At 53.6% G+C, this 23,418-nt stretch overlaps 1 protein-coding gene and 1 pseudogene across 2 annotated transcripts; one reads left to right on the forward strand and one right to left on the reverse strand.

The window, feature by feature from the left end:
- The window catches only part of LOC135404843 (zinc finger protein 721-like), an 89,992-nt pseudogene that overhangs the window by 21,125 nt on the left and 45,449 nt on the right, over positions 1-23,418 (forward strand).
- Positions 750-16,351, reverse strand: LOC135406082 (uncharacterized). 2 transcript variants are annotated; one of them, XM_064640639.1, is made up of 7 exons: positions 16,165-16,351; positions 14,393-14,517; positions 13,477-13,535; positions 12,728-12,787; positions 11,801-11,920; positions 8,938-9,057; positions 750-1,070 (listed from the first exon to the last, which is right to left on the reverse strand). In XM_064640639.1, exons 2-7 carry the CDS (start codon positions 14,494-14,496, stop codon positions 781-783), a joined length of 753 nt encoding a protein of 250 aa, XP_064496709.1. In that variant the 5' UTR covers positions 14,497-14,517; positions 16,165-16,351; the 3' UTR covers positions 750-780. The 2 variants fall into 2 exon arrangements, 1 of the variants encoding a protein (XP_064496709.1); XR_010426129.1 differs by lacking the exons at positions 8,938-9,057; positions 11,801-11,920 and having other exon boundaries at positions 798-1,070; positions 16,165-16,347.

A 23,418-nucleotide genomic window follows, 5' to 3' on the forward strand; every position in this document is an offset into this window, starting at 1 on the left:
GCGGCCTGGGATCGTGTCACACGCTGAGGGGGAGAGTTTCCTTTGGCCTCGGCTCTGCTGAGCTCCATGTTTTGTTTGTCCTGGAGTCGCTGAGAACATCGCACGGGAGGCAATGGTTTGAGGCTGCTCTTCCTCCTCCTGGACAACCTGGCCACGGGAACAGTGCATTAGATGGGAATGGGAGCTGAGAACAGCCCAAAGGCCTGGACTGTTCTGGGCTGCTCACTGCCACAGTTTTGCTCCTGCAGCAAGAACAGGACCCCCAGGCAGGTGAGGCCCATCTTGTCTCACCTTTCCCTGCCTGGGGTGCAACAGGCTGTGCCCCAACACACACTGTGTCCTGCCTGAGCCAGGCCCAGGAGCACCATCTGGGGCTCAGCAGGCCCACTGGGGTGTCTGTGCCCCCGCTCACTCCTTCCCTTCCCAGCACCAGCTCCTTCAGGGAGAGCTGTTCTCCACAGGCCCCTGTGCTCAGAGACACCTGCAGTGCTCATGGAGCTGGGTCTCCTTGTGGATCTTCAACAGGAAGACAAGGCTGGGATCACATGTGCCCCAACACGGCCCCAGGAGTGGGGAGTGGGAGAAGGGGAGTGGGGAAAGGGAGAGAGACGCTGACAGGACTGCAAGGGGGGAACCTTAACAAGGATCAGGGCATCAGAGAACTCACAGCACACACTCTCTGCAGAGATGAGGGAGACAAGTGTGGCCATGACCACCTGCAGAGAACACTTCAGCAGGGAGCTGTTTCAGGGTCAGGCAGCACAAAAGCTGTGCCCCATGTCAGGGCCGTCCTTCTCCAGCCCCTTTGAGGAGCTGTGCAGGATGAGCTCTCAGAGTGGTTTGCCTGTAGAGCAGCTTTGGTGTTGAGAGAGATGGAAGTGCTTGGGAGTGGCCCTGCTCACCTAGTTCCTGGTTCAGGCCTTCTATGAGCAGCTGAAAAAGCCAATTTGTGTATTCCTGCCCTTTCTGGAGATCTTCACGCAAAGCTTTCATTTCTCGCGTGAGCTTCTGGAAGTCCTCCTTCATCCATGATTCCTGGGGCTTTGAGGCCTCTGGTTCCCATCCTTTTTCTGTGAAAAAAGACTGATGTCAGTGGGAGACTAACACTGCCCTCTTGAAGGGGAGACCACCCATCTGCCCTGGGGATGCTCAAATCCTCTGTTTTCAAGCCTCTTCTTCAGGGTCTCTCCTTAGGCCTTCCTGCAGGTTGTCTTTTCAACTTCTCTCTCCTCCTGAGAAATACTCACTTCAGAGGAATTAAACCTTGCACTCAAGGTGCAACCTGCAAATGGACTTTTTTGACTTATTTCTTCATGCAGGGAGGGAACAAGAAACTCACACTCAGGTCCCTCATGTCCAACCTGTTTACTGATTTGTGTGCTCCACACTTCCTTTTCTTTAGAGAATCCTTCCTAATTCAGCAGCCTTGGAAAAGAACTCACTCATCCCTGAAAAACAGGGCTGGGGAATTCCCAAGCTGATGCACCGTGGGCACCATCAGTGATCTCTTGCCCAGCTTTCAAATCCTTTCCCACCAGGAATTTGCTCCGGGAAGGAGCCTTGGTCTCTCTCCTGGAGCTCAAGTCTTCCTTGGGACATGGAGACTTTTCTGTTCCAGCTTTTGTCTCTGGAAAGGAGTCTCAGCACCACTGTGAGCCCTCAGAACCATGGGCTTGGAGCTCCTGTGCTGCTGGGGAGGAGCACTGACAGGAAGCCCCCTGCCCCCTCACTCCCCAAGGGCCTGGCCACGGGGGAGAGCCCAGGCCCTGCTGATTTCCAAGGGTTCCTTGAGGGAAGAACATTGCCCTGCCCCCATGCCAGCTGCAAAGAGCAGGGACAGACAAACAGCTGCCTTAGAACCTGGGCAGGATGGGAGCCAGCAGAGCCCAGGCTGTGCTGGGCAAAGCCACTGCCAGGGCAGCTCTGCACCCTGGGGGCCTGGACACCTGCCCAGGGGTGAGAAATACAGCAGAGCACTTCTGGAGGCCCTTGGAAGTGGGAATTTATGGACAGATGGGACTATTTGACCTCACTGTGCTGGGCCCTCATGCACAACAGGCCTTTGTCTCTTCTCTTTGTTCGGCAGGGTTTAGTTTCCAGGTAGTGTGGGCAAGTCCTGGCCCTCACCTGCACGCAAAGGCTTCTCCCTTTTGGCCCTGGAGGAAAGCCCAGGAGGAGATTCCTCCTTTAGTGGTGAAGGGAAGGAGAGGAAATCCCGGAAGTGCTGTGTTATGTCTTTCAATCCTTACCAATTTTGAGGGACACCCTCTGCTAGAGCGGGACATGAGGTCAAAGAGGGACGTCCCTCTGACCAAAGTCACCCCACCCCAAAGGCCTCCTGCTGTGCACTGAAGGGGTTCTGCAGGTAATGTGCTCAGGGGAGAGAGACCTTGACTGGCTTTGCCTCTGCCAGGGGCAACACACAAGGCAGCAGCTGGGACTCACAGGGGCTCCTGCTGCCAAGGTCCCTCAGTGCAGTCTGGGCAGTGGCAGCCCCAACAGCGACTGTGACCTGCAGCCAGGCTGGAGAAAAGTGGCTGCCTCTCCCTCCAGTGCCCAGGGGGAAGAGGATGGCCACCCTTCCTCTTCTGGTCCTCCGATTTTTCCTGTCAAACCCTCGGCCCCCAGGATGAGGGGATGGGGTGGACATTCATCACAAAGCTCCACGCCCTGGCTTTGGAACCATAACACTGATGCTTCCTCCTTGAGAGGCAGACCAGCTCTCTGACACAAGGATGCCCAAAGGCTCTGATTTAAGCTCCCTGCCAGAGGGTCTCTTCTCAGGGCTCTCCTCTGGGTGCATATTTTCCTTGCTCACTCCCCCTCAGAAATCCTCAGCTCACAGGAATTCAATTTTGTGATGGAGGTACAATCTGCAAATGGTTTTCCCTTTGCCCTCTGCCCTTTAGTAGGGAGGGAACAAGAAACTCAGAGCACATTTTCCTCCCTTTTCAGCCTCTCATTGGTGCTTTCTGTAGCTCAATTAAATATGGCTTCAGCTTTGAAAAGAAGGTCACAGGCTTCATTCTACAGCCACAATGGCCTGAGCCATCAGGAGGTCAAGGGGTTGCCCTGGACTGTTCTGGGCTGCTCACTGCCAGAGATTTGCTCCTGCAGCTGCTGCAAGAACCTGCTATGCTGGGGCCTGAAGATCCGGCCCTGAGCCAAAGTTAACCTATAAGATGAGCTCTCCTACCTAGTATTGTATTTCGCCCTATATCTGCTTATTAACCAAGAGGTTATATAATCCTTAGTACTGCCTGAAGAACACACATTTATGCTTGTTAGCCCAGCATGTTATCAATAATTAGTAAGGCCTGTATGTGTTATAAATATGCCTTTTCTTTCCAGCCAAGGTCACGAAAAATAGTAGGGCCTCACATGGTCACAGCTGGTTCAATTTGATTTCAGTGTAGCTATAAGTTCTGTATTTAGTGACCAGTCAAGGCCATGAAGCATTTAATAGTGGATGCTCCAAATCTACTCCCTTGGTCTCCCACTGGGCCCTGGCCAGGCCGAAGGGGAACACCAACGGAGGTAGAAAGGCAGATTGTGTTTCTGCCCCAATCGAGTGACTCAGCTGGTTTGTTTAACACTGTATAAACTGGACCCTCTCACAGCGAGGATGGAGGCCCCACCTACGAGTGGATGCACTGCACAGGATTTCCCAGTTACAGGGAAGGGCTTCTCCAGGCCTTCACTGCCACAGGGCTCCCCAGCTGAAGTGTGGTCTGGATCATGACGATTCCTTAGGGGAACTGGTGATGTATCTGTCTCTTAATCACTCCGAGACTTTCTCTGTAGTAATGATTAGATGCATTGCTAAGTGTATCCTTTGATAAGCCACTGCTTCTTTTGTAATTCTTTACTGTCTTGCACTAAAGGAAACTTATACACTTACTCTTTAAAGTTGGTGTCTGTGCTCTTCAATCTATCCTGGTTACCAGGGGAGGGAGGGGGCAAAACAGAACAGGACCCCCAGGCAGGTGAGGCCCATCTTGTCTCACCTTTCCCTGCCCGGGGTGCAACAGGCTGTGCCCCAACACACACTGTGTCCTGCCTGAGCCAGGCCCAGGAGCACCATCTGGGGCTCAGCAGGCCCACTGGGGTGTCTGTGCCCCCGCTCACTCCTTCCCTTCCCAGCACCAGCTCCTTCAGGGAGAGCTGTTCTCCACAGGCCCCTGTGCTCAGAGACACCTGCAGTGCTCATGGAGCTGGGTCTCCTTGTGGATCTTCAACAGGAAGACAAGGTTGGGATCACATGTGCCCCAACACGGCCCCAGGAGTGGGGAGTGGGAGAAGGGGAGTGGGGAAAGGGAGAGAGACGCTGACAGGACTGCAAGGGGGGAACCTTAACAAGGATCAGGGGATCAGAGAACTCACAGCACACACTCTGTCACCCCCCAAATTCCCTCTGGGACCCCCCAAACCCCTTCAAATGCCCCCGAGGATCCCCCAAAACTCCCCCAGTGACCCCCAAACCCCCTCAAATCCCCCCCAACTCCAACCTAAATTCCATCCCAAATCCCCCCAAAACTCCCCCAAACCCCTTCAAATGTTTTTGCAGGGAGAAAAAGGGATTTTTGAGGGGAAAACTCAACATTTTTGAGGGAGAAAAAACAAAATTTTTAGGGGAAAAAGGGCCATTTTTGAGAGGGAAAAAAGTAATTTTTGAGGGAAAAAATGACATTTTTGAAGGCAAAAAAGGGATTTCTGAGGGGAAAAAGGGCATTTTTGGGTGCAGCCCTTCTCACCTCGTCGGGCTGGCTGACAATGATGTTGTGCAGTTCTGCGGGGAGAAGTGCAGGTGCTGCAGCCCCCGCTGCCGCTCCGACTCCTCCGGCAGCACGGGCCGCACGCGGCAGAACACGGGGATGTTGTCCTGGAAAACGGGGAAAAATACGGGATTTAGGGATTTGGGGAAAGTTTACAGGGGGTTCCCCTCATAAAATGCCCCCCTCTGCCCCGGGCCCACTTTGGGCTCCTGGATGTCATTGTGGAGGCAGCGTCGCTCCATCTCCAGCTGGTGGATCCGTTCGTCCTGCTGATCCAGGAGGGATTTTTGCAATCTTTCCACCTCCTGGAGCGTGGCCATCTGGTCCTTCTGCAGGTGGAGATGGTCCTCGACCCGCCTCCGATGAGCCTGAGGAGGAACGGGGGGGAAATGGCACCAAAAAAGAAAAAAACAGCGGAATCGGGGCAAAATTCCCAAGGTTTTCCTGACTTTTTGCAAATTTTGAGGTGCCACGAAGCGGATTTTGACACCAAAATGGCAGAACGGGTAAAAAAGTGCCATTTTTTCCAGATTTTTGAGGGACCTCCTGAGGGATTTTGATGCCAAAAGCAGCACAATTGGTAAAAATTCCAAATTTTTTTCTCGGTTTTTCAGCATCCGCGGTGGGATTTTTGGCCGAAAAATCGTGAAACTGGTAAAAATTTCCATTTTTCCCATGAGAATTTTGAGGTGCTCCCCCCAAGGGATTTTGGGTGGAAAATTCCCTTTTTTTCTTCTTTTCCCAAATTCTGTGGTGCTCCCTGAGAGATTTCAATGCCACAAAGCTCAAAATCGGTGCAAACCCCCATTTCCCCACCTTTTTCTTTTTGGCACCACTGGTGGATTTCGGGCACAAAGCCGCCAGACCTGGTGCAAATTCCCCATTTTTCCCAATCTTTCCCGATTTTTTGGGATGGGCTTTTGATGCCAAAAAGAAAGCCGAAATCGGAGCAAATCCCCGATTTTTTTCCCATTTTTCCCAAATTCTGAGGTGTTTTCAGTTCAAAAACCAGCAACACTGGTGCCAATTCCCATTTCTTGCCTTTTTTCCTTGACTCTTCCCATGTTTTCGGGCCCCCCATGAGGAATTTTGGGCTCAAAAGACCGGGAATTGCTGCCACCCTCAGATTTTCCCGCCTTTTTTTCCTCCGCGTTGGCGCCCCCTGGCGGATTTCGCCCCACAAAGCACCCAAACGGCTCCGGATTTCCACGGTTTTTTCCCCCGTAAGTTTTTGGGAATTCCAGGCCCCCGCAAACCTCTGTGTTCTCCGAGATGTTCGAGCTCGTCTCGTTCTGCCGCTGCTCCTCCTCCCGCAGACGCTGCTCCAGCTCCGACTCCAGGGAGCTGCGGGAAAGTCCCAGAATTTCTCCCTGAATCCCCCCAAATTCCCATCAAACCTCTTCCCAAACCCCCCCTCCGAAAGTCCCGAGCCCCCCGGAATTCCCAACTCCCCCTGAAATCCTCCTTCTGATCCCCCAAATGCCCTGAATTTTCCTGAATTCCCCCCTGAATTTCCCTCTGAATTCCCACCAAATCCCCACCAAATCCCTTCCCAAACCCCCCTCAGAATTCCCAAATCCTCCCTCTGACCCCCCAAATGCCTGGAATTTCCCCCTGAATCCCCCCAGATTCCCTGAATTTCCCCCCAAACTCCCTTCTGCTGCCAGTCTAGGTCTGCTTGTGATACCTTGCCCTGTGCAGCTCGGTCTGCCTGTCTGTTCTTAGCATGTTCCTCATTAGCTCGTTTCTTGGGCACGTGGGCATCTACACGGCGGACTCTCACATTCAGTTTCTTCACTCTGGCAGCGATGTCTTGCCACAGATCAGCAGCCCAGATGGGTTTTCCTCTACGCTTCCAATTCACCTCTTTCCACCGGTCTAGCCACCCCCACAGGGCGTTGGGTCTCATCCACGAATCGGGGTACAGGTAGAGCCTTGGCCATCCTTCTCTCTGCGATATCCAGGGCCAATTGGACTGCTTTGAGTTCCCCAAACTGACTCGATTCGCCTTTACCTTCAGTGGCTTCCAACACTCGTCGGGTGGGACTCCAAACGGCTGCTTTCCACTTCCAGCTCCTCCCTACAGTACGGCAGGAGCCATCGGTGAAAAGGGCATGGCGTGTCTCTTCGTCTGGCAGCTGATCAAATGGCAGAGCTTCTTCAGCTCGGCTTGCTGGTTCTCCTTCTTCTTCTGCCAGACTGAAGTTCCCACCTTCAGGCCAGTTGGTTATGATTTCCAAGACGTCAGGGCGATTCCAGTTCCCGGTTCGGACACGTTGCGTAATCAAAGCGATCCACTTGCTCCACGTGGCATCGGTGGCATGATGCGTAGGGGGCACCTTCCCTTTGAACATCCAGCTCAGGACTGGTAATCGGGGTGCCAGGAAGAGCTGTGCTTCGGCACCAATTCCCTCTGAAGCTGCTCATGTGCCTTCATACGCCGCTAAGATTTCCTTCTCCACAGGGGTGGAATTGGCCTCAGAACCTCTGTAGCTTTGGCTCCAGAAACCCAGTGGTCGCCCTCGCGTCTCGCCAGGCACCTTTGGCCAGAGGCTCCAGGAGGGACCTTTATCTCCAGCTGCAGTGTAGAGAACATTCTTTACATCTGGTCTCGTCCTGACTGGTCCAAGAGCAATTTCTTGCTTGATCTGCCTGAAAGCAGATGGAATGGAATGTATGATAGTTGCCATGGTAGCAGACCATGGTAGCTCCAACCTCATCACCCACCAGCGCATCCACACTGGGGAACGGCCCTACCTCTGTGAGGAATGTGGGAAGAGCTTTAGGAACAGCTCAATTCTCCTCAGGCATGAGCGGACGCACAGGGATGAGAGGCCCTTCCGCTGCACTGTCTGCGGGAAGGGCTTTAAGCAGAACGGCAACCTTGTCAGGTTGCCTGGTGTATCCTAGGGCTAAGGTTGATGGTGACATTGGCTGCCTTTACCTGCAGCTCAGACACAGCCTCACTGGCCTCGGGAGCAGAGGGAACCACTAGCTCAGGGGCTGTGGGCACCGGCAGGGATTTGGGAATGCCACGTTCCTCGGGAGAGCCATCCCCTGAGCTCGTGGGGAGCAGCTCTGCCGGCCTGGCTGTGCTCCTCTGGAGGGGCACCGCAGTGCCAGTCTGATCAGCTGCCACCCAGGGGTCCTTCCCCACTGCCTGCAGGGCAGGAGGTGGCTCAGAGACCACCTTGGAGCTCCTGACAGAGGCTGCGGCCTGGGATCGTGTCACACGCTGAGGGGGAGAGTTTCCTTTGGCCTCGGCTCTGCTGAGCTCCAGGTTTTGTTTGTCCTGGAGTCGCTGAGAACATCGCACGGGAGGCAATGGTTTGAGGCTGCTCTTCCTCCTCCTGGACAACCTGGCCACGGGAACAGTGCATTAGATGGGAATGGGAGCCGAGAACAGCCCAAAGGCCTGGACTGTTCTGGGCTGCTCACTGCCACAGTTTTGCTCCTGCAGCAAGAACAGGACCCCCAGGCAGGTGAGGCCCATCTTGTCTCACCTCTCCCTGCCCGGGGTGCAACAGGCTGTGGCCCAACACACACTGTGTCCTGCCTGAGCCAGGCCCAGGAGCACCATCTGGGGCTCAGCAGGCCCACCGGGGTGTCTGTGCCCCCGCTCACTCCTTCCCTTCCCAGCACCAGCTCCTTCAGGGAGAGCTGTTCTCCACAGGCCCCTGTGCTCAGAGACACCTGCAGTGCTCATGGAGCTGGGTCTCCTTGGGGATCTTCAACAGGAAGACAAGGCTGGGACCACATGTGCCCCAACACGGCCCCAGGAGTGGGGAGTGGGAGAAGGGGAGTGGGGAAAGGGAGAGAGACGCTGACAGGACTGCAAGGGGGGAACCTTAACAAGGATCAGGGGATCAGAGAACTCACAGCACACACTCTCTGCAGAGATGAGGGAGACAAGTGTGGCCATGACCACCTGCAGAGAACACTTCAGCAGGGAGCTGTTTCAGGGTCAGGCAGCACAAAAGCTGTGCCCCATGTCAGGGCCGTCCTTCTCCAGCCCCTTTGAGGAGCTGTGCAGGACGAGCTCTCAGAGTGGTTTGCCTGTAGAGCAGCTTTGGTGTTCAGAGAGATGGAAGTGCTTGGGAATGGCCCTGCTCACCCTGTTCCTTCTTCAGGCCTTCTATGAGCAGCTGAATATCACACTTACTGGATTCCTGCCCTTTCTGGAGATCTTCACGCATAGCTTTCACTTGTTGGATGAGCTCTTTGAAGTCCTCCTTCATCCATGATTCCTGGGGCTTTGAGGCCTCTGGTTCCCATCCTTTTTCTGTGAAAAAATAGACAGGTGTCAGTGAGGGACTGACACTGCCCTCTTGAAGGGGAGACCACCCATCTGCCCTGGGGATGCTCAAATCCTCTGTTTTCAAGTCTCTTCTTCAGGGTCTCTTCTCAGGCCTTCCTGCAGGTTGTCTTTTCAACTTCTCTCTCCTCCTGAGAAATACTCCAGAGGAATTAAACCTTGCACTCAAGGTGCAACCTGCAAATGGACTTTTTTGCCTTATTTCTTCATGCAGGGAGGGAACAAGAAACTCAAGACTCAGGTCCGTCATGTCCAGCCTGTTTACTGATTTGTGTGCTCCACACTTCTTTTTCTTTAGAGAATCCTTCCTAATTCAGCAGCCTTGGAAAAGAACTCACTCATCCCTGAAAATGTTTGGGGAATTCCCAAGCTGATGCACTGTGGGCACCATTAGTGATCTCTTCCCCAGCTTTCAAATCCTTTCCCACCAGGAATTTGCTCCGGGAAGGAGCCTTGGTCTCTCTCCTGGAGCTCCAGTCTTCCTTGGGACATGGAGACTTTTCTCTTCCAGCTTTTGTCTCTGGAAAGGAGTCTCAGCACCACTGTGAGCCCTCAGAACCATGGGCTTGGAGCTCCTGTGCTGCTGGGGAGGAGCACTGACAGGAAGCCCCCTGCCCCCTCACTCCCCAAGGGCCTGGCCACGGGGGAGAGCCCAGGCCCTGCTGATTTCCAAGGGTTCCTTGAGGGAAGAACATTGCCCTGCCCCCATGCCAGCTGCAAAGAGCAGGGACAGACAAACAGCTGCCTTAGAACCTGGGCAGGATGGGAGCCAGCAGAGCCCAGGCTGTGCTGGGCAAAGCCACTGCCGGGGCAGCTCTGCACCCTGGGGGCCTGGACACCTGCCCGGGGCTGGGAAATACAGCAGAGCACTTCTGGAGACCCTTGGAAGTGGGAATTTATGGACAGATGGGACTATTTGACCTCACTGTGCTGGGCCCTCATGCACAACAGGCCTTTGTCTCTTCTCTTTGTTCGGCAGGGTTTAGTTTCCAGGTAGTGTGGGCAAGTCCTGGCCCTCACCTGCACGCAAAGGCTTCTCCCTTTTGGGCCTGGAGGAAAGCCCAGGAGGAGATTCCTCCTTTAGTGGTCAAGGGAAGGAGAGGAAATCCCAGAAGTGCTGTGTTATGTCTTTCAATCCTTACCAATTTCGAGGGACACCCTCTGCTAGAGCAGGACATGAGGTCAAAGAGGGACGTCCCTCTGACCAAAGTCACCCCACCCCAAAGGCCTCCTGCTGTGCACTGAAGGGGTTCTGCAGGTAATGTGCTCAGGGGAGAGACCTTGACTGGCTTTGCCTCTGCCAGGGGTAACACACAAGGCAGCAGCTGGGACTCACAGGGGCTCCTGCTGCCAAGGTCCCTCAGTGCAGTCTGGGCAGTGACAGCCCCAACAGCGACTGTGACCTGCAGCCAGGCTGGAGAAAAGTGGCTGCCTCTCCCTCCAGTGCCCAGGGGGAAGAGGATGGCCACCCTTCCCCTTCTGGTCCTCTGATTTTTCCTGTCAAACCCTCGGCCCCCAGGATGAGGGGATGGGGTGGACATTCATCACAAAGCTCCACGCCCTGGCTTTGGAACCATAACACTGATGCTTCCTCCTTGAGAGGCAGACCAGCTCTCTGACACAAGGATGCCCAAAGGCCCAGATTTAAGCTCTCTGTCAGAGGATCATCTTCTTATAACTCTCCTCTGGGTGTATATTTTCCTTCCTCACTCCCCCTCAGAAATCCTCAGCTCACAGGAATTCAATTCTGTGATGGAGGTACAATCTGCAAATGGTTTTCCCTTTGTCCTCTATCTTTTAGCAGGGAAGGAACCAGAAACTCAGAGCACATTTTCCTCCCTTTTCAACCCCTCATTCGTGCTTTCCGTAGCTCAATAAATATGGCTTCAGCTTTGAAAAGGGGGCCACAGGCTTCATTCTAAGGGCACAGTGCCCTGAGCCATCAGGAGGTCAAGGGGTTGCCCTGGACTGTTCTGGGCTGCTCACTGCCACAGTTTTGCTCCTGCAGCAAGAACAGGACCCCCAGGCAGGTGAGGCCCATCTTGTCTCCCCTTTCCCTGCCCGGGGTGCAACAGGCTGTGCCCCAACACACACTGTGTCCTGCCTGAGCCAGGCCCAGGAGCACCATCTGGGGCTCAGCAGGCCCACTGGGGTGTCTGTGCCCCCGCTCACTCCTTCCCTTCCCAGCACCAGCTCCTTCAGGGAGAGCTGTTCTCCACAGGCCCCTGTGCTCAGAGACACCTGCAGTGCTCATGGAGCTGGGTCTCCTTGTGGATCTTCAACAGGAAGACAAGGCTGGGACCACATGTGCCCCAACACGGCCCCAGGAGTGGGGAGTGGGAGAAGGGGAGTGGGGAAAGGGAGAGAGACGCTGACAGGACTGCAAGGGGGGAACCTTAACAAGGATCAGGGCATCAGAGAACTCACAGCACACACTCTCTGCAGAGATGAGGGAGACAAGTGTGGCCATGACCACCTGCAGAGAACACTTCAGCAGGGAGCTGTTTCAGGGTCAGGCAGCACAAAAGCTGTGCCCCATGTCAGGGCCGTCCTTCTCCAGCCCCTTTGAGGAGCTGTGCAGGACGAGCTCTCAGAGTGGTTTGCCTGTAGAGCAGCTTTGGTGTTCAGAGAGATGGAAGTGCTTGGGAATGGCCCTGCTCACCCTGTTCCTTCTTCAGGCCTTCTATGAGCAGCTGAATATCACACTTACTGGATTCCTGCCCTTTCTGGAGATCTTCACGCATAGCTTTCACTTGTTGGATGAGCTCCTTGAAGTCCTCCTTCATCCATGATTCCTGGGGCTTTGAGGCCTCTGGTTTCCATCCTTTTTCTGTGAAAAAATAGACAGGTGTCAGTGAGGGACTGACACTGCCCCCTTGAAGGGGAGACCACCCATCTGCCCTGGGGATGCTCAAATCCTCTGTTGTCAAGTCTCTCCTTCAGGGTCTCTCCTTAGGCCTTCCTGCAGGTTGTCTTTTCAACTTCTCTCTCCTCCTGAGAAATACTCACTTCAGAGGAATTAAACCTTGCACTCAAGGTGCAACCTGGAAATGGACTTTTTTGCCTTATTTCTTCATGCAGGGAGGGAACAAGAAACTCAAGACTCAGGTCCCTCATGTCCAGCCTGTTTACTAATTTGTTTGCTCCACACTTCCTTTTCTTTAGAGAATCCTTCCTAATTCAGTAGCCTTGGAAAAGAACTCACTCATCCCTGAAAAACAGGACTGGGGAATTCCCAATCTGATGCACTGTGGGCACCATTAGTGATCTCTTCCCCAGCTTTCAAATCCTTTCCCACCAGGAATTTGCTCCGGGAAGGAGCCTTGGTCTCTCTCCTGGAGCTCCAGTCTTCCTTGGGACATGGAGACTTTTCTCTTCCAGGTTTTGTCTGTGGAAAGGAGTCTCAGTACCACTTGTGAGGGATACCCTCTGCTAGAGCAGGACGTGTCTCTGCTCAAAGAGGGATGTCCCTCTGACCAAAGTCACCCCACCCCAAAGGCCTCCTGCTGTGCACTGAAGGGGTTCTGTAGGTAATGTGCTCAAACCTTGACTGGCTTTGCTTCTCTCAGGGATAACCCCTCACATCCCAGTGTTCCCAAGGATGAGCACAGACAAGAGGAATGGGATCAGCACTCACTTCTACGCTCGAATGCCTCGTCTATGAATTTCTCAACCAGCTTCACACCAACCATAGCAGCTGGGCATCAGGGTCACATGGAAATAAAACAAAGAGAGGACATTTAAGAAGGAGCTTTCCCTGAGGAACTCCTGGAATGCATTGAGCAGGTTCTGGGGCAGAACACACCACCCAGCTGGCCCTGGAACCACAAGGTCCTGTGCACCAGAGCCCAGCAGCAGCGCTGGGGGGGCTCTGACCTTCGAGGCCACTCAGGCTCTCCTGGCCAAGAACCTGCCTCGGCTGCCACAGCATTCAGGCACCACACAGGTGCCTCAGCACAGTCCACCAGAACAGAGACACCCCCAAAGTGTGAGACACTCCTCCTCCACACTGCACGAGTGGAGAGGGACCTCCCAGGGCCCTTCATTGTCCCTTGGCCTTTTCATTTGGGCCTGTCTTCTCAAAGACTTTCAGATGACCACAGGCAAGAGGAATGGGATCCAGCACACCAACTTATCAACCCAAATACATCTCTTAGGACACTCTGCCACCAGCTCTCCATTTCTGCCCACTGGGTTCAAACAGAAAGAAAAAGAAAAAAAGGAAACTTCACTAGGACTTTTCCCTCCAGATTTCAAGAATGCATGAAGGAGCTTTTTGGGGACACACATATCCCTTAACTGCTCAAACCTCTGATGTACTTGGGGTTTTTAAATCACTTATTTCCCCTTCTATTACTGTCAAAACAGAAGAAACACAGCTCTTACCAGCTCCTACCAGTAATTCCATGCCTCTTCTCTCCCAGGTCCTTTTCTCAGGGTTCACTCTGCAATGCAAAGGAAAAGGGGAGTAAAATCTATGGGGTGGGCACAGGACTAGAGAAGAGAAGGCAGTTGAGAAGATCTGGGGGGGCAGCCAAGAGAGACAGGAGGCTGTGAACTGCCAACCCTTTGCCTTCCCTGGGGTTTGCTGGAACAAGGGCTGAGCCCTGCTGCTCCCCTATGATCCACCCCAGGGCCTTTGCTGGGCTTTATGAGAGCCAGGGACGAGCCTGCCTGGTGTGAATTTAGGAGGAGAATAACACTGATGACACACCCATGTTTTGGCTGTGCCTCAGCCGTGCTCACCCCAAGTCAAGGACCTTTCAGTTGCCCATGATCTGCCCGGGAGGAGCTGCACAAGAAACCAGGAGGGAGCACGGCCAGGACGGGTGACCTGAACGGGCCAGAGGGATATTCCAGAGCCCAGAACATCATGCCCAGTACATGAACTGGGGGAATTGACTGGGAGGTGCCTCCTGGGGACGGGCTGGGCATCGGTCAGTGGGTGCTGAGCAGTTCCCTTGTGCATCACTGGTTTTTCATGGCATTTATTCCTCTCAGTACTTTCCCTTTTCATTCCTGTTATCGCTATTACTATTGTTATTATTACTGTTATTATATTTTACTTTATTTCAATTATTACACTGTTCTTATCTCAACCCACCAGTTTTACCTCCTTCTGATTCTCCTCTCCCATCACAGGGGTGGGGATGATGGGAGGGAGCAGCTGTGTACTCCTTAGTTGTTGGATGGGCTTAAACCACAGCAGTCCTTTTTGGTGCCCAATGTGTGCTCCACCAGCGCTCAGCCTTCCAAACCATTCCACAGTGCCATGAAAACCCCTCACTCCCAGAGCTCCTACCTCCCAGCCAGCTCTTGGGCTGCTCCAGAGTATTTGGTCACAGAAGCTGCTGTGACCAAGGACACCCTCTGCCAGGAGCTGTCCTGCCGAGGCTCCCCGGGCATGTCACGGCCCAGGACCTTCACCTGGAGAAGAGAAAAATGGGAAGAGCTGCAGGAAAACCACAAAGCTCCAGAGCTGAGAGCTCAAAGGGCTGGGCAGGGTCTTCTCCTGCCCCCACCCCCTTAGAGATGAGCTCCAAAATCCAGGCCCTGGTGTGGGAAACTCCCCTATGGTGCTCCAGAGGAGACTTGGGAGTGGAAAGTGGAGGGTTGGTGTGTGATACTGGGAGCACTGGGGGGAGCCAGAGAGCCATACTGGGAGCACTGGGAGGGAAATGAGAGCGCTGGGGGGGACCAGTGAGCGATACTGGGAGCTCTGGGGTTGCACTGGAATTTTTAGGCCCTGAACCCCACAGTCTGATGGCAAACAGGGCATGTGGCTTAAGTTAGGGGGATTCAAGGCTCTGGAACATTAATTTTGGGAGCTGCAAGGCTCAGAAAGACAAATTTTGGGATCTCTGGGGCTCAGAAAGAATGATTTAGGGGGCTTTGGGGCTGAGAAACTGATTTGAGGGACTTTGGGGCTCCGGAACACTGATTTCAGGAGCTTCTGGGCCTAAAAAGCCCTTATTGAGGGATCTTTTAAGCTCAGAATCAGCAATGTAGGGAGTATTTAGGCTCAGAAACACCCATTTAGAAACATTTTTTGGTCCAGAACACCAATTTAGGGAGCTTTGGAGCTGAGAAACACTCTTCTGGGAGATTCTGGGCTCAGGAATATCCATTCAAAGAATTTTTGGGCTTCCAAAAAAACTTGTTCAGGAACCCTGGTTTAGGAAGCTTTGGGCCTAGGAAACACACGTTTAGGGAGCTTTTAGGGTCAGAGCCAGTGATTTAACGAGCTGAGTGACAGCGATTTAGGGAGCTCCTGCATTCAGAAATACCCATTTCAGGATCTTTGAGGCTCAGAAAAAAAGGGGTAGGGAACTTCTGGGCTCAAAACCAGCAACTTCTGCTTTTTTAGGGGCTCAGAACCCCACCCCTCAGGAGCTTTTGGTCTCAGATACTGCAAGTTTGGGAGCTTTTGATCTCAGAAGCAGTGATTTAGGGAGCTTTGGGGCTCAGAACCATCCATTTAGGGAGCTTTTGGTGTCTCAAACACTGATTTAGGGAGATTTGGGGTTGAAAACCACCAATTTTGGGAGCATTTGGCTCAAAACCACTCATTTAGGGAACTTTTGGCCTCAGAAAGTCTCATTTAGGGAGCTTTTGAGCTCACCCAATTCCAATTTAGGGAGCTCTTGGTCTCAGAAACAAGTATTTATGGATCTTTTGGAGCCTGAAGCAGCAATTCAGGTAGCATGTAGGTTCAGAAAGAGGGATTTAGGGAGCCCTGGTGCTCCAAAACACCGATTTAGTGAACCTTGGGCCTAAGAAACCCCAATTTGGGGAGCTTGAGGCTCAGAAAACCTAAGTACCAGTATCCTGGTATCAGGAGCTTTGGGTCAGGGAGAGCGATTTGGGGATATTTTCAGCTCAGAAAGAGCGAATGAAAGAGCTTTTGGGCTCCAAAAGACCAAGTGAAGCAGATTTTGGGCTCAGTAGCCCCCATGTAGGCAGCTTTGGAGCTCCAAACCAGCGATTTAGGAAGCTTTTGGGCTCAGAAACACTAATTTCGGGAGCAGAAGTAGCCCCACGGGGGGAAGGGTGGGAGTGAGGGGCTGCACTTACCTGGAAGAAGGTCGGGACGAAGCGGCTCCGCAGGGAGCACCGGGGAGCTCCTGACGCTTATATTCCTCCCGCCCTACCCCACTCCTACAGGATCCACCCCTGCCCTTTATGCCCTGGCACCTCAGTTCTCGGGTTTACACCAGTTTCTCGGAAATCCCTGGAAACCGAAAGCGAAAATGCTCCGAGCAGGGGCGGCTCCTGGGGCGGGAGAGGAACGGCAGAGCCCCGGGGTCCCCGCTGGGGTGAGGGGGCACAGCCAGTGGCCCCTGCCTGCTCCTGGGGCCTCCCGGGGCACCAGGAATGGCACTGGGAGGGAACTGGGAGCACTGGAGCGAACCCATGGTCTGATGGCAAATGGGGCGTGTGGCACGAGTTAGGGGGTTCGGGGCTCTGGAACCCCAATTTCAGGAACTTCGTGGCTTAGACACTCCTCTCTTGGAGGTTTGGGGTAGTAGCGATTTCAGGAGATCTGAGGCTTCGAAAGAGCAATCTGGGGGGCCTTGGGGCTCCAGAATACCAATTTCAGGAGCTTTTGGGCTCAGAAATTCACATTTAGAGAGCTCTGAGTCTCAGAAACACCAATTAAGCAAGCTTTGGACTGAAGAAAAAACAAACCCCAAAACAAACAATAAAACAATTTATAGATGTTTTGAGCCAAGAAAGAACAATTTAGGGAGAGTTTTGGCTCAGAAACACCCATTTAGGGATATTTTAGGGTCTAAAAAACTGCTTTAGGGAGCTTTAGGGCTGAGAAACACTCGTTTTGTGAAGATTTAGACTCAGAAATATCAAACTAAGGAGTGTTTGGACATCCAAAAAAAACTGTTTAGAGAGGGTTTTGCTCACCATGGCTGAAATATAAGTATGGGGAGGCCTGGCAGATTGTCTGTATCCCACTGCCCCAAACCCCTCAGCAATGCCATGTGCTTGCAATGGGGGAATCAACCACTGGATGGCTGGAAACATCTCCTGTGTCCCAAGGCACTGCCTGGAACACTGTCCTGGGCCTAGAGAAACAAGTTTTATGGTGACATGAAATCCCTGAAAGAACTGAATCAGACAGTGGAACTCATTTCTGAACCAGCCTCAGAGACACTTGGGCCAAAGAACCTGGCCCTGAGCGGGTGAATCACATCCCCTGTCATGCACCAGCCTCTGGGCAGATCCAAGGATGCAAGGGACAGGTGAAGAGGACACTGAGGGCAAAGGCTGGTGGGGCCTGCAAACACTGGGTTACACATTTACCAAAGGTTCCTCAACAGCAGAGGATCTGCCAGTCGGGCTGGCCCTGCCCAGTCAACATATTTACGTGCTGTGGAAGGGGACAAAGTTCCTGCAGTGCACATTAAAAACATGCTGGGGAAATGTGGGTTTCTGTGGCTGGTTTGGTAGTGCTGGGGGGGGGGGGGGCTACAGGGGTGGCTTCTCTTAGAAGCTGCCAGAAGCTTCCCCTGTCCCGTGGAGCCAACACCAGCCGGCTCCAGGACGGACTCCCTGCTGCTGGCCAAGACCAAGCCAACGAGGAGTGACAGTAACACCTCTGGGATAACATATTTAAGAACAAAAGGCTGTGGGACAGAAAGAATTCCAGCCAGGGAAGAGCAGAGTGAGAACATGGGAACAACAAAGTAGACCCCAAGGTCAGTGCAGAAGGAGGGGCAGGAGGTGCTCCAGGTGCTGGAGCTGAGGCCCTGCAGCCCGTGGGGCAGAGCAGGGTGGGGCAGCTGTGCCCCTGTGCCCATGGGGGAGCATCGGGGTGCAGAGACCCCCCTGCAGCCCCTGGGGGAGCATCAGGGTGCAGAGACCCCCCTGCATCCCCTGGGGGACCATCGGGGTGCAGAGACCCCTCTGCAGCCCCTGGGGGAGAATTGGGGTGCAGAGACCCCCCTGCAGCCCATGGAGAGGCCCACTCCAGAGCAGGTGGATGCCCAAAGGAGGCTGTGACCCTGTGGCAGGCCCAGGATGGAGCAGGGTCCTGGCAGGGACCTGCAGCCCGTGGAGAGGGAAGCCCAGGCTGGAGCAGGTTTTTCCTGGGTAGGACTCGTGGCCCCTGTGGGGGATCCACGCTGGTACAGCTCATCCATGAGGGACTGACCCCATGGAGGAGTGACCCACAGGACAGCAGGTTGGGAAGAGCTGCTGCCCGAGGGGTGGACTCACACTGGAGAGGTTCATCAGGGACTGTCTCCCGTGGGAGGGACCCCAGGGGAGCAGGGGAAGGACTCCAACTCCTCTCTCTGAGTGGCAGCAGAAACAACTGACTGCAACCCCCATTCCCGTCCCCCTGCACTGCTGGGAGGGAGGAGGGAGAACATGGAGGGAAGAATGGGTGGGGGGAAGGTGTTTTTAAGACTTTTATTTCTCACTCTTTGGCTCTTATCCTGTTAGCAATAAATTTAAGTAATATCCTCACTTTGAGTCTGTTCTGCCCATTGCAGGTAATCAGCAACTGACCTCTCCCAACTCTTATCTCAACTCATGAATCCTTGGCTGTGTTTTCCTCTCCTCTGTCCAGTTACAGAGTGAGAGAGTGGCTTTAGTGGGTACCTGGCATCCGGCCAGGGTCGACCCGCTACAGGAGAACAGTCTGGGTTATTCCTGCCTCAGGCAAAGGCAAACCCACCCGTGGGATTGATGTTGCTCAAGGACACGAGTGCACTTGGTGGGTGATGTGGGAGAGTGGGAATTCCTGTGTGTGCCTTAAGGGGATTTGATTTGGGGTGAAAATAGCCAATGAATTAAAGTTGATGTTAAGAACTAGCCAACACTTCTGTGGTGGCTACGTGTGCATCACCTGAGCACCTCACAGCATCGACCTCAACCACAAGTGTTCTGGGGATCTGAGCCTTGACTTCCCTCGGAAGGAAGGAGGAACTTTGATCAAACTGAACAACAATTGAACAGTGGAGTCAGAACTGACTCCAATGTGCCACACGCAACAATCCAACACCTCCCACACAGCTTTCCTGTTCCCAGGGATGGAGGCCAAAGTCATGGACTGAATGAATTCAACAAACAGAGATTCACAGCACCTGAGGTAAGAGGAGAGAGGCAGGCTTTGCAGCCAAGCCCTCTCTCCCCCCTCCTTTTCTGCAGTGAAGCTGTAGAGGGGGGCTATTTCTTTCCCTCCACTGTAAGAGGAGGAGAGCTGAGGCTAAAAAAAAAAAAAAAAAAAAAAACTTGAAGCTGAGCCAAGAGACTGGGCCATGGAAGTAGGCCCGGCGCTCGGGAGAAGAGTCCCAGGTGAAATTGGAGACGAGCCAAGAGCTCGAAAGTTGCCTGCCAAAGCTGACCGGGGACAGCCGAGAACTGACGTGGAGGAATGAAGATTCCAGGTTGTGGAAAATGGGGAATGGGGGTGGGAAAAGTGGGATAAGAGGGGAAAATGGGGAATTGGGGTAGGAAAAATGGGAATAAATTGGAAAAATGGGGAATGGGGGTGGGAAAAGAGGGATTGGAGATGGGAAAATGGGGAATTGGGGTAGGAAAAATGGGAATAAATTGGAAAAATGGGGAATGGGGGTGGGAAAAGAGGGATTGGAGATGGGAAAATGGGGAATTGGGGTAGGAAAAATGGGAATAAATTGGAAAAATGGGGAATTGGGGTGGGAAAAGAGGGATTGGAGATAGGAAAAGAGGGATTGGGGTTGGAAAAGTGGGGGTGGGGAGGCAAAAGTGGGGAATGTGGCAGGAAAAGTGGGATTGGAGCTGGAAAATCGGGATTGGAGCCCCCTGAGCCTCTGGAATTCCTGGCAGGAGCAGGACATTCCCTACAGGAACAGTAAACTCACCTTCCTGCTCCAGAACTGCCTGAGTGACAACACCAAGGTGTGAGTGCAGAGCCCAAAATTCCAACCAGGAATCCCAAAATTCCCACCCCTGAATCCCAAAATTCTCACTGAACCCTGAAATTCCCCCACCCCCCCCCAGTCCCAAAATTCCTCCCCAGTTTCCCCCCTGGATCCCAAATTTCCCCCTGAATCCCCAAATTTCCCCCAAAATTCCCCCGTGAATCCCAAATTTCCATCAACATTCCCCCCTGAATCCCAAAGTTTCCCCATGAACCTCCAAATTTCCCTCCAAATCCCCCCTGAATCCCAAAATTCCCCCAAAATATCTCCTGAATCCCCAAATTTCCCCCCAATTTCCACTTTGAATCCCCAAATTCCCCCCAAATTCCCCCTTGAATCCCCAAATTCCTCCCAAATTCCCCCCTAAACCCCCAAATTTCCCTCAAAATCCTCCCTGAATCCAAAAAATCCCCCCTAAATCCCCAAATTCCTCCCTGAATCCCAAATTTCCCCTCCCCAGGTTGATGTTAGTAACCATTTCCCTCCTGGAGGAGAATTTTTGGGAATCCTAATCTCCCCCAAACTTTCATCTGGGTGGGCTCAGCTGTGTGGTGACACCCATGGAATCCAGGGGCCATTGTGGCACTGCAAGGCCTCATGGAAACAAAGGAACCCTGGGACACTGTGCAAATCAAGGAGGCATTGTGCCACTGAAGGCCCTATGCACCAGAGGACACTGTGGAAACTCATGGAATGCAGGGGCCATTTTGGCACTACAGGGCCCTCTGGAGCCAAAGGAACCCATGGACAAATTGGAATCTCATGGAATCGAGGGGCCATTGTGACACTACAGGGCCTTAGGGATGCAAAGGAGCACCAGGACTCTGTGGAATCTTGTGGGACGAAGGGGCCATTGGGACACTGAGGAATCCCATGGAATCCAGAGGCCACTGTGACACTGAGGAATCCCATGGAATCCAGAGGCCATTGTGACCCTGAGGAATCCCATGGAATCCAGAGGCCATTGGGACACTGAGGAATCCCATGGAATCCAGAGGCCATTGTGACCCTGAGGAATCCCATGGAATCCAGAGGCCATTGTGACCCTGAGGAATCCCATGGAATCCAGAGGCCATGGTGACACTGAGGAATCCCATGGAATCCAGAGGCCATTGTGGCACTGAGGAATCCCATGGAATCCAGAGGCCATTGTGACCCTGAGGAATCCCATGGAATCCAGAGGCCATTGTGACCAGGCATTATGGAGCCAAAGGGACCCTTGGACCCTGCAGAACCTCGTGGAAACCCGCCCACTGTGAAACCTTGTGGTCCCACGGGGCCATTTGGACACAGTGCAGGCTCATTAAATCCAGGGGGCTTGGTGACACTGAGGGGCCTCCTGGAGCCAAGGGGACCCTGTGAGAGGATGTAACCTTGTAGAGTGAAGGGACCATTGTCCCACTGTAGAACCTCTTGGAACCAAGGGGCCACAGTGCCACTGAAGAGTCTCCTGGCACCCCCTGTGCCTCCCCAGAACTCCATGGGATCAAGCAGAGCCGCTGCCTCCCCCCCGCCGCACGGACCGGAGTCGCCGGCTCTGCCCCGCTGGGACACCTCTGGAGTCAGCGTGTTCTTGGGCAGCACAACTCATCTCAGGCCAGAGAGTTTCCCAGGTTTTGCTTTGCCCCCTCTTTCCCCTGGTTTTGTTCTTTGTTCTTTGTTCAGTCGGGGGAAGAGGGGGAAGGGAGGCACCTGTTGATCCCTGGGTTTGTCTTTACAAAAGGGAGTTGGGGCAGGGGGGAGAGAGGAGGCAATTTCTCTCTCGCCTCTTGCTTTGAACTGTTCTGTTGGTATTGTTGGTTTTGCTGCTATATTTCTTGTCAGTAAATTGTTATTTTTTTCACTTATACCTCCTTGTATTTTTGTCTCCCTGTATTGGTGGGGAATAAAAGGGGAGTGAGTTCATTTGATTGGATTTCCCTGCCCAATCTGTGTCTTTAAACCAGGACAGGCTGCTCAAGGGCTCCCTGAAATTTGGCATCATCCACAAAGGACTTGAAAATACATTTGGTCCCATTGTACAGAGAGATAATAAAGATGTTCTACAGTGGTGTTCAAGGGCTGCTCACTGAGGGATTTCATCAGGAAGTTGCTGCCAAGAGGACTTTGTACCATGGATTTTTTTGGACACTCTTCATTCAGCCAACTTCCCCCCCACCACATCTTCCACTTCTGCACTCCAGTCTGGCTCTAAGAGACCCCAGCAGACCATGTCAAGGGCCTTGCTGAAGTCTGGGCACACAACATCCCCTTCTATTCCCTCGCACAGGGGTTCTGCAATCCCTGCCTTGTCCTTCCCATGCCTGGCAATGGCTGCAGCAGGACTTGCCCTCTCCCCTTCCCTGCTGAGCCTGAGCAGTGTGGAACTCTGCCAACCCTCCTTGCTGCCCTGTTTGCAGACTGCTTCCATGTCTGCCTTTGCCAAGGCCCCAGGAAGCTCTGGGCTGGCTCTGGCCTTTCCAAGGGTTTGGGAGAGGTCTCCCAGTGACACTGCCCAGCCTTCTCAATATCCCGGACACCAAAACCTTTTCCACAGCCCACACTTCCAGAGGAGTGCCCAGGACACAACACAGGTTGTCCTGGTGGTTCTGGAGAATGAGAAGGGATTTCTTCCTCCAGGCCAACCCCTCCAATTGGATTGGAGTGCAGCTGAAAGGTTTCCTCAGCATTTCCCTGTGCCTCCCTGCCCTGAAGGTTTGTGGCCATCAGGCTGGAGCTGAGGGGGTTGGGCAGGTGCCTGAGGAGGGGGGAGAACAAGGGCTGTGTCCAACTGTGCCAGGAGGGCTGTGCTGGGCAAGGATGAGGAGGCTGCAGAAAACAGTGGCACTGGGGAGGGGAGAGGAGCAGCTGGAGAGACCTTGTGCCTGCCCACGCTGGGCAGGAGCTGCCCCAGGATGGCAGCTCTGAAGCACTCCCAGGATGTCCCTGGGAACAGGAGGGGAAGACTGGATCTGAAAATGGAACCTGGAAAGCAGAGAGCAGCAGTGTCATGGTGACACTGCAGGAGAGTCCCAGCCCTGGAGCAGGGTGACAGAAGAAGTGCCCCAGTCCATGCCCTGCCCTCAGAAGATCCCACAGCATCCTGGAGATGCTGGAAGGGAGCCCAGCTCTGCTTCACAAGTTCCCAGGGCCTGTCCCTGCCTGTGCTCCAAGGGCTTCCAGCCCCCAGGACTGTGCTCAGAGAGCACTCAGGCCTTACAGCCAGAAAGGGGCTCAGGAGGACAGTGTGGAAGGGGCAAGAGAGCAGCTCTGGGAAGACCAAGCACTGCTGCTCCCTGGCAGTGCTGCTGGGCTGGGATTCTTGTCCCCTTCCCCTTTGCAAATACACCCTGTCCTGCAGTGTGCTGTCCTTTGGGAACAGCTAAGAAGAAGGGTCTTGGACAAAGAAGGCACTGCAGGGTCC

The sequence above is a fragment of the Pseudopipra pipra genome, chromosome W, assembly GCF_036250125.1.
Source record: "Pseudopipra pipra isolate bDixPip1 chromosome W, bDixPip1.hap1, whole genome shotgun sequence".
Taxonomy (NCBI): Eukaryota; Metazoa; Chordata; class Aves; order Passeriformes; family Pipridae; genus Pseudopipra; species Pseudopipra pipra.

What these genes read in the sequence shown, in the direction of transcription:
- LOC135406082 (XM_064640639.1), bottom strand. Translation starts at nt 14,496, where the DNA reads ATGCCCGGGGAGCCTCGGCAGGACAGCTCCTGGCAGAGGGTGTCCTTG. An exon ending in GCCCAAGAGCTGGCTGGGAG is followed by an intron (nt 13,536 to 14,392) that starts GTAGGAGCTCTG and finishes TTTGCATTGCAG; the next exon opens with AGTGAACCCTGAGAAAAGGA. An exon ending in GGAATTACTGGTAGGAGCTG is followed by an intron (nt 12,788 to 13,476) that starts GTAAGAGCTGTG and finishes CCTGATGCCCAG; the next exon opens with CTGCTATGGTTGGTGTGAAG.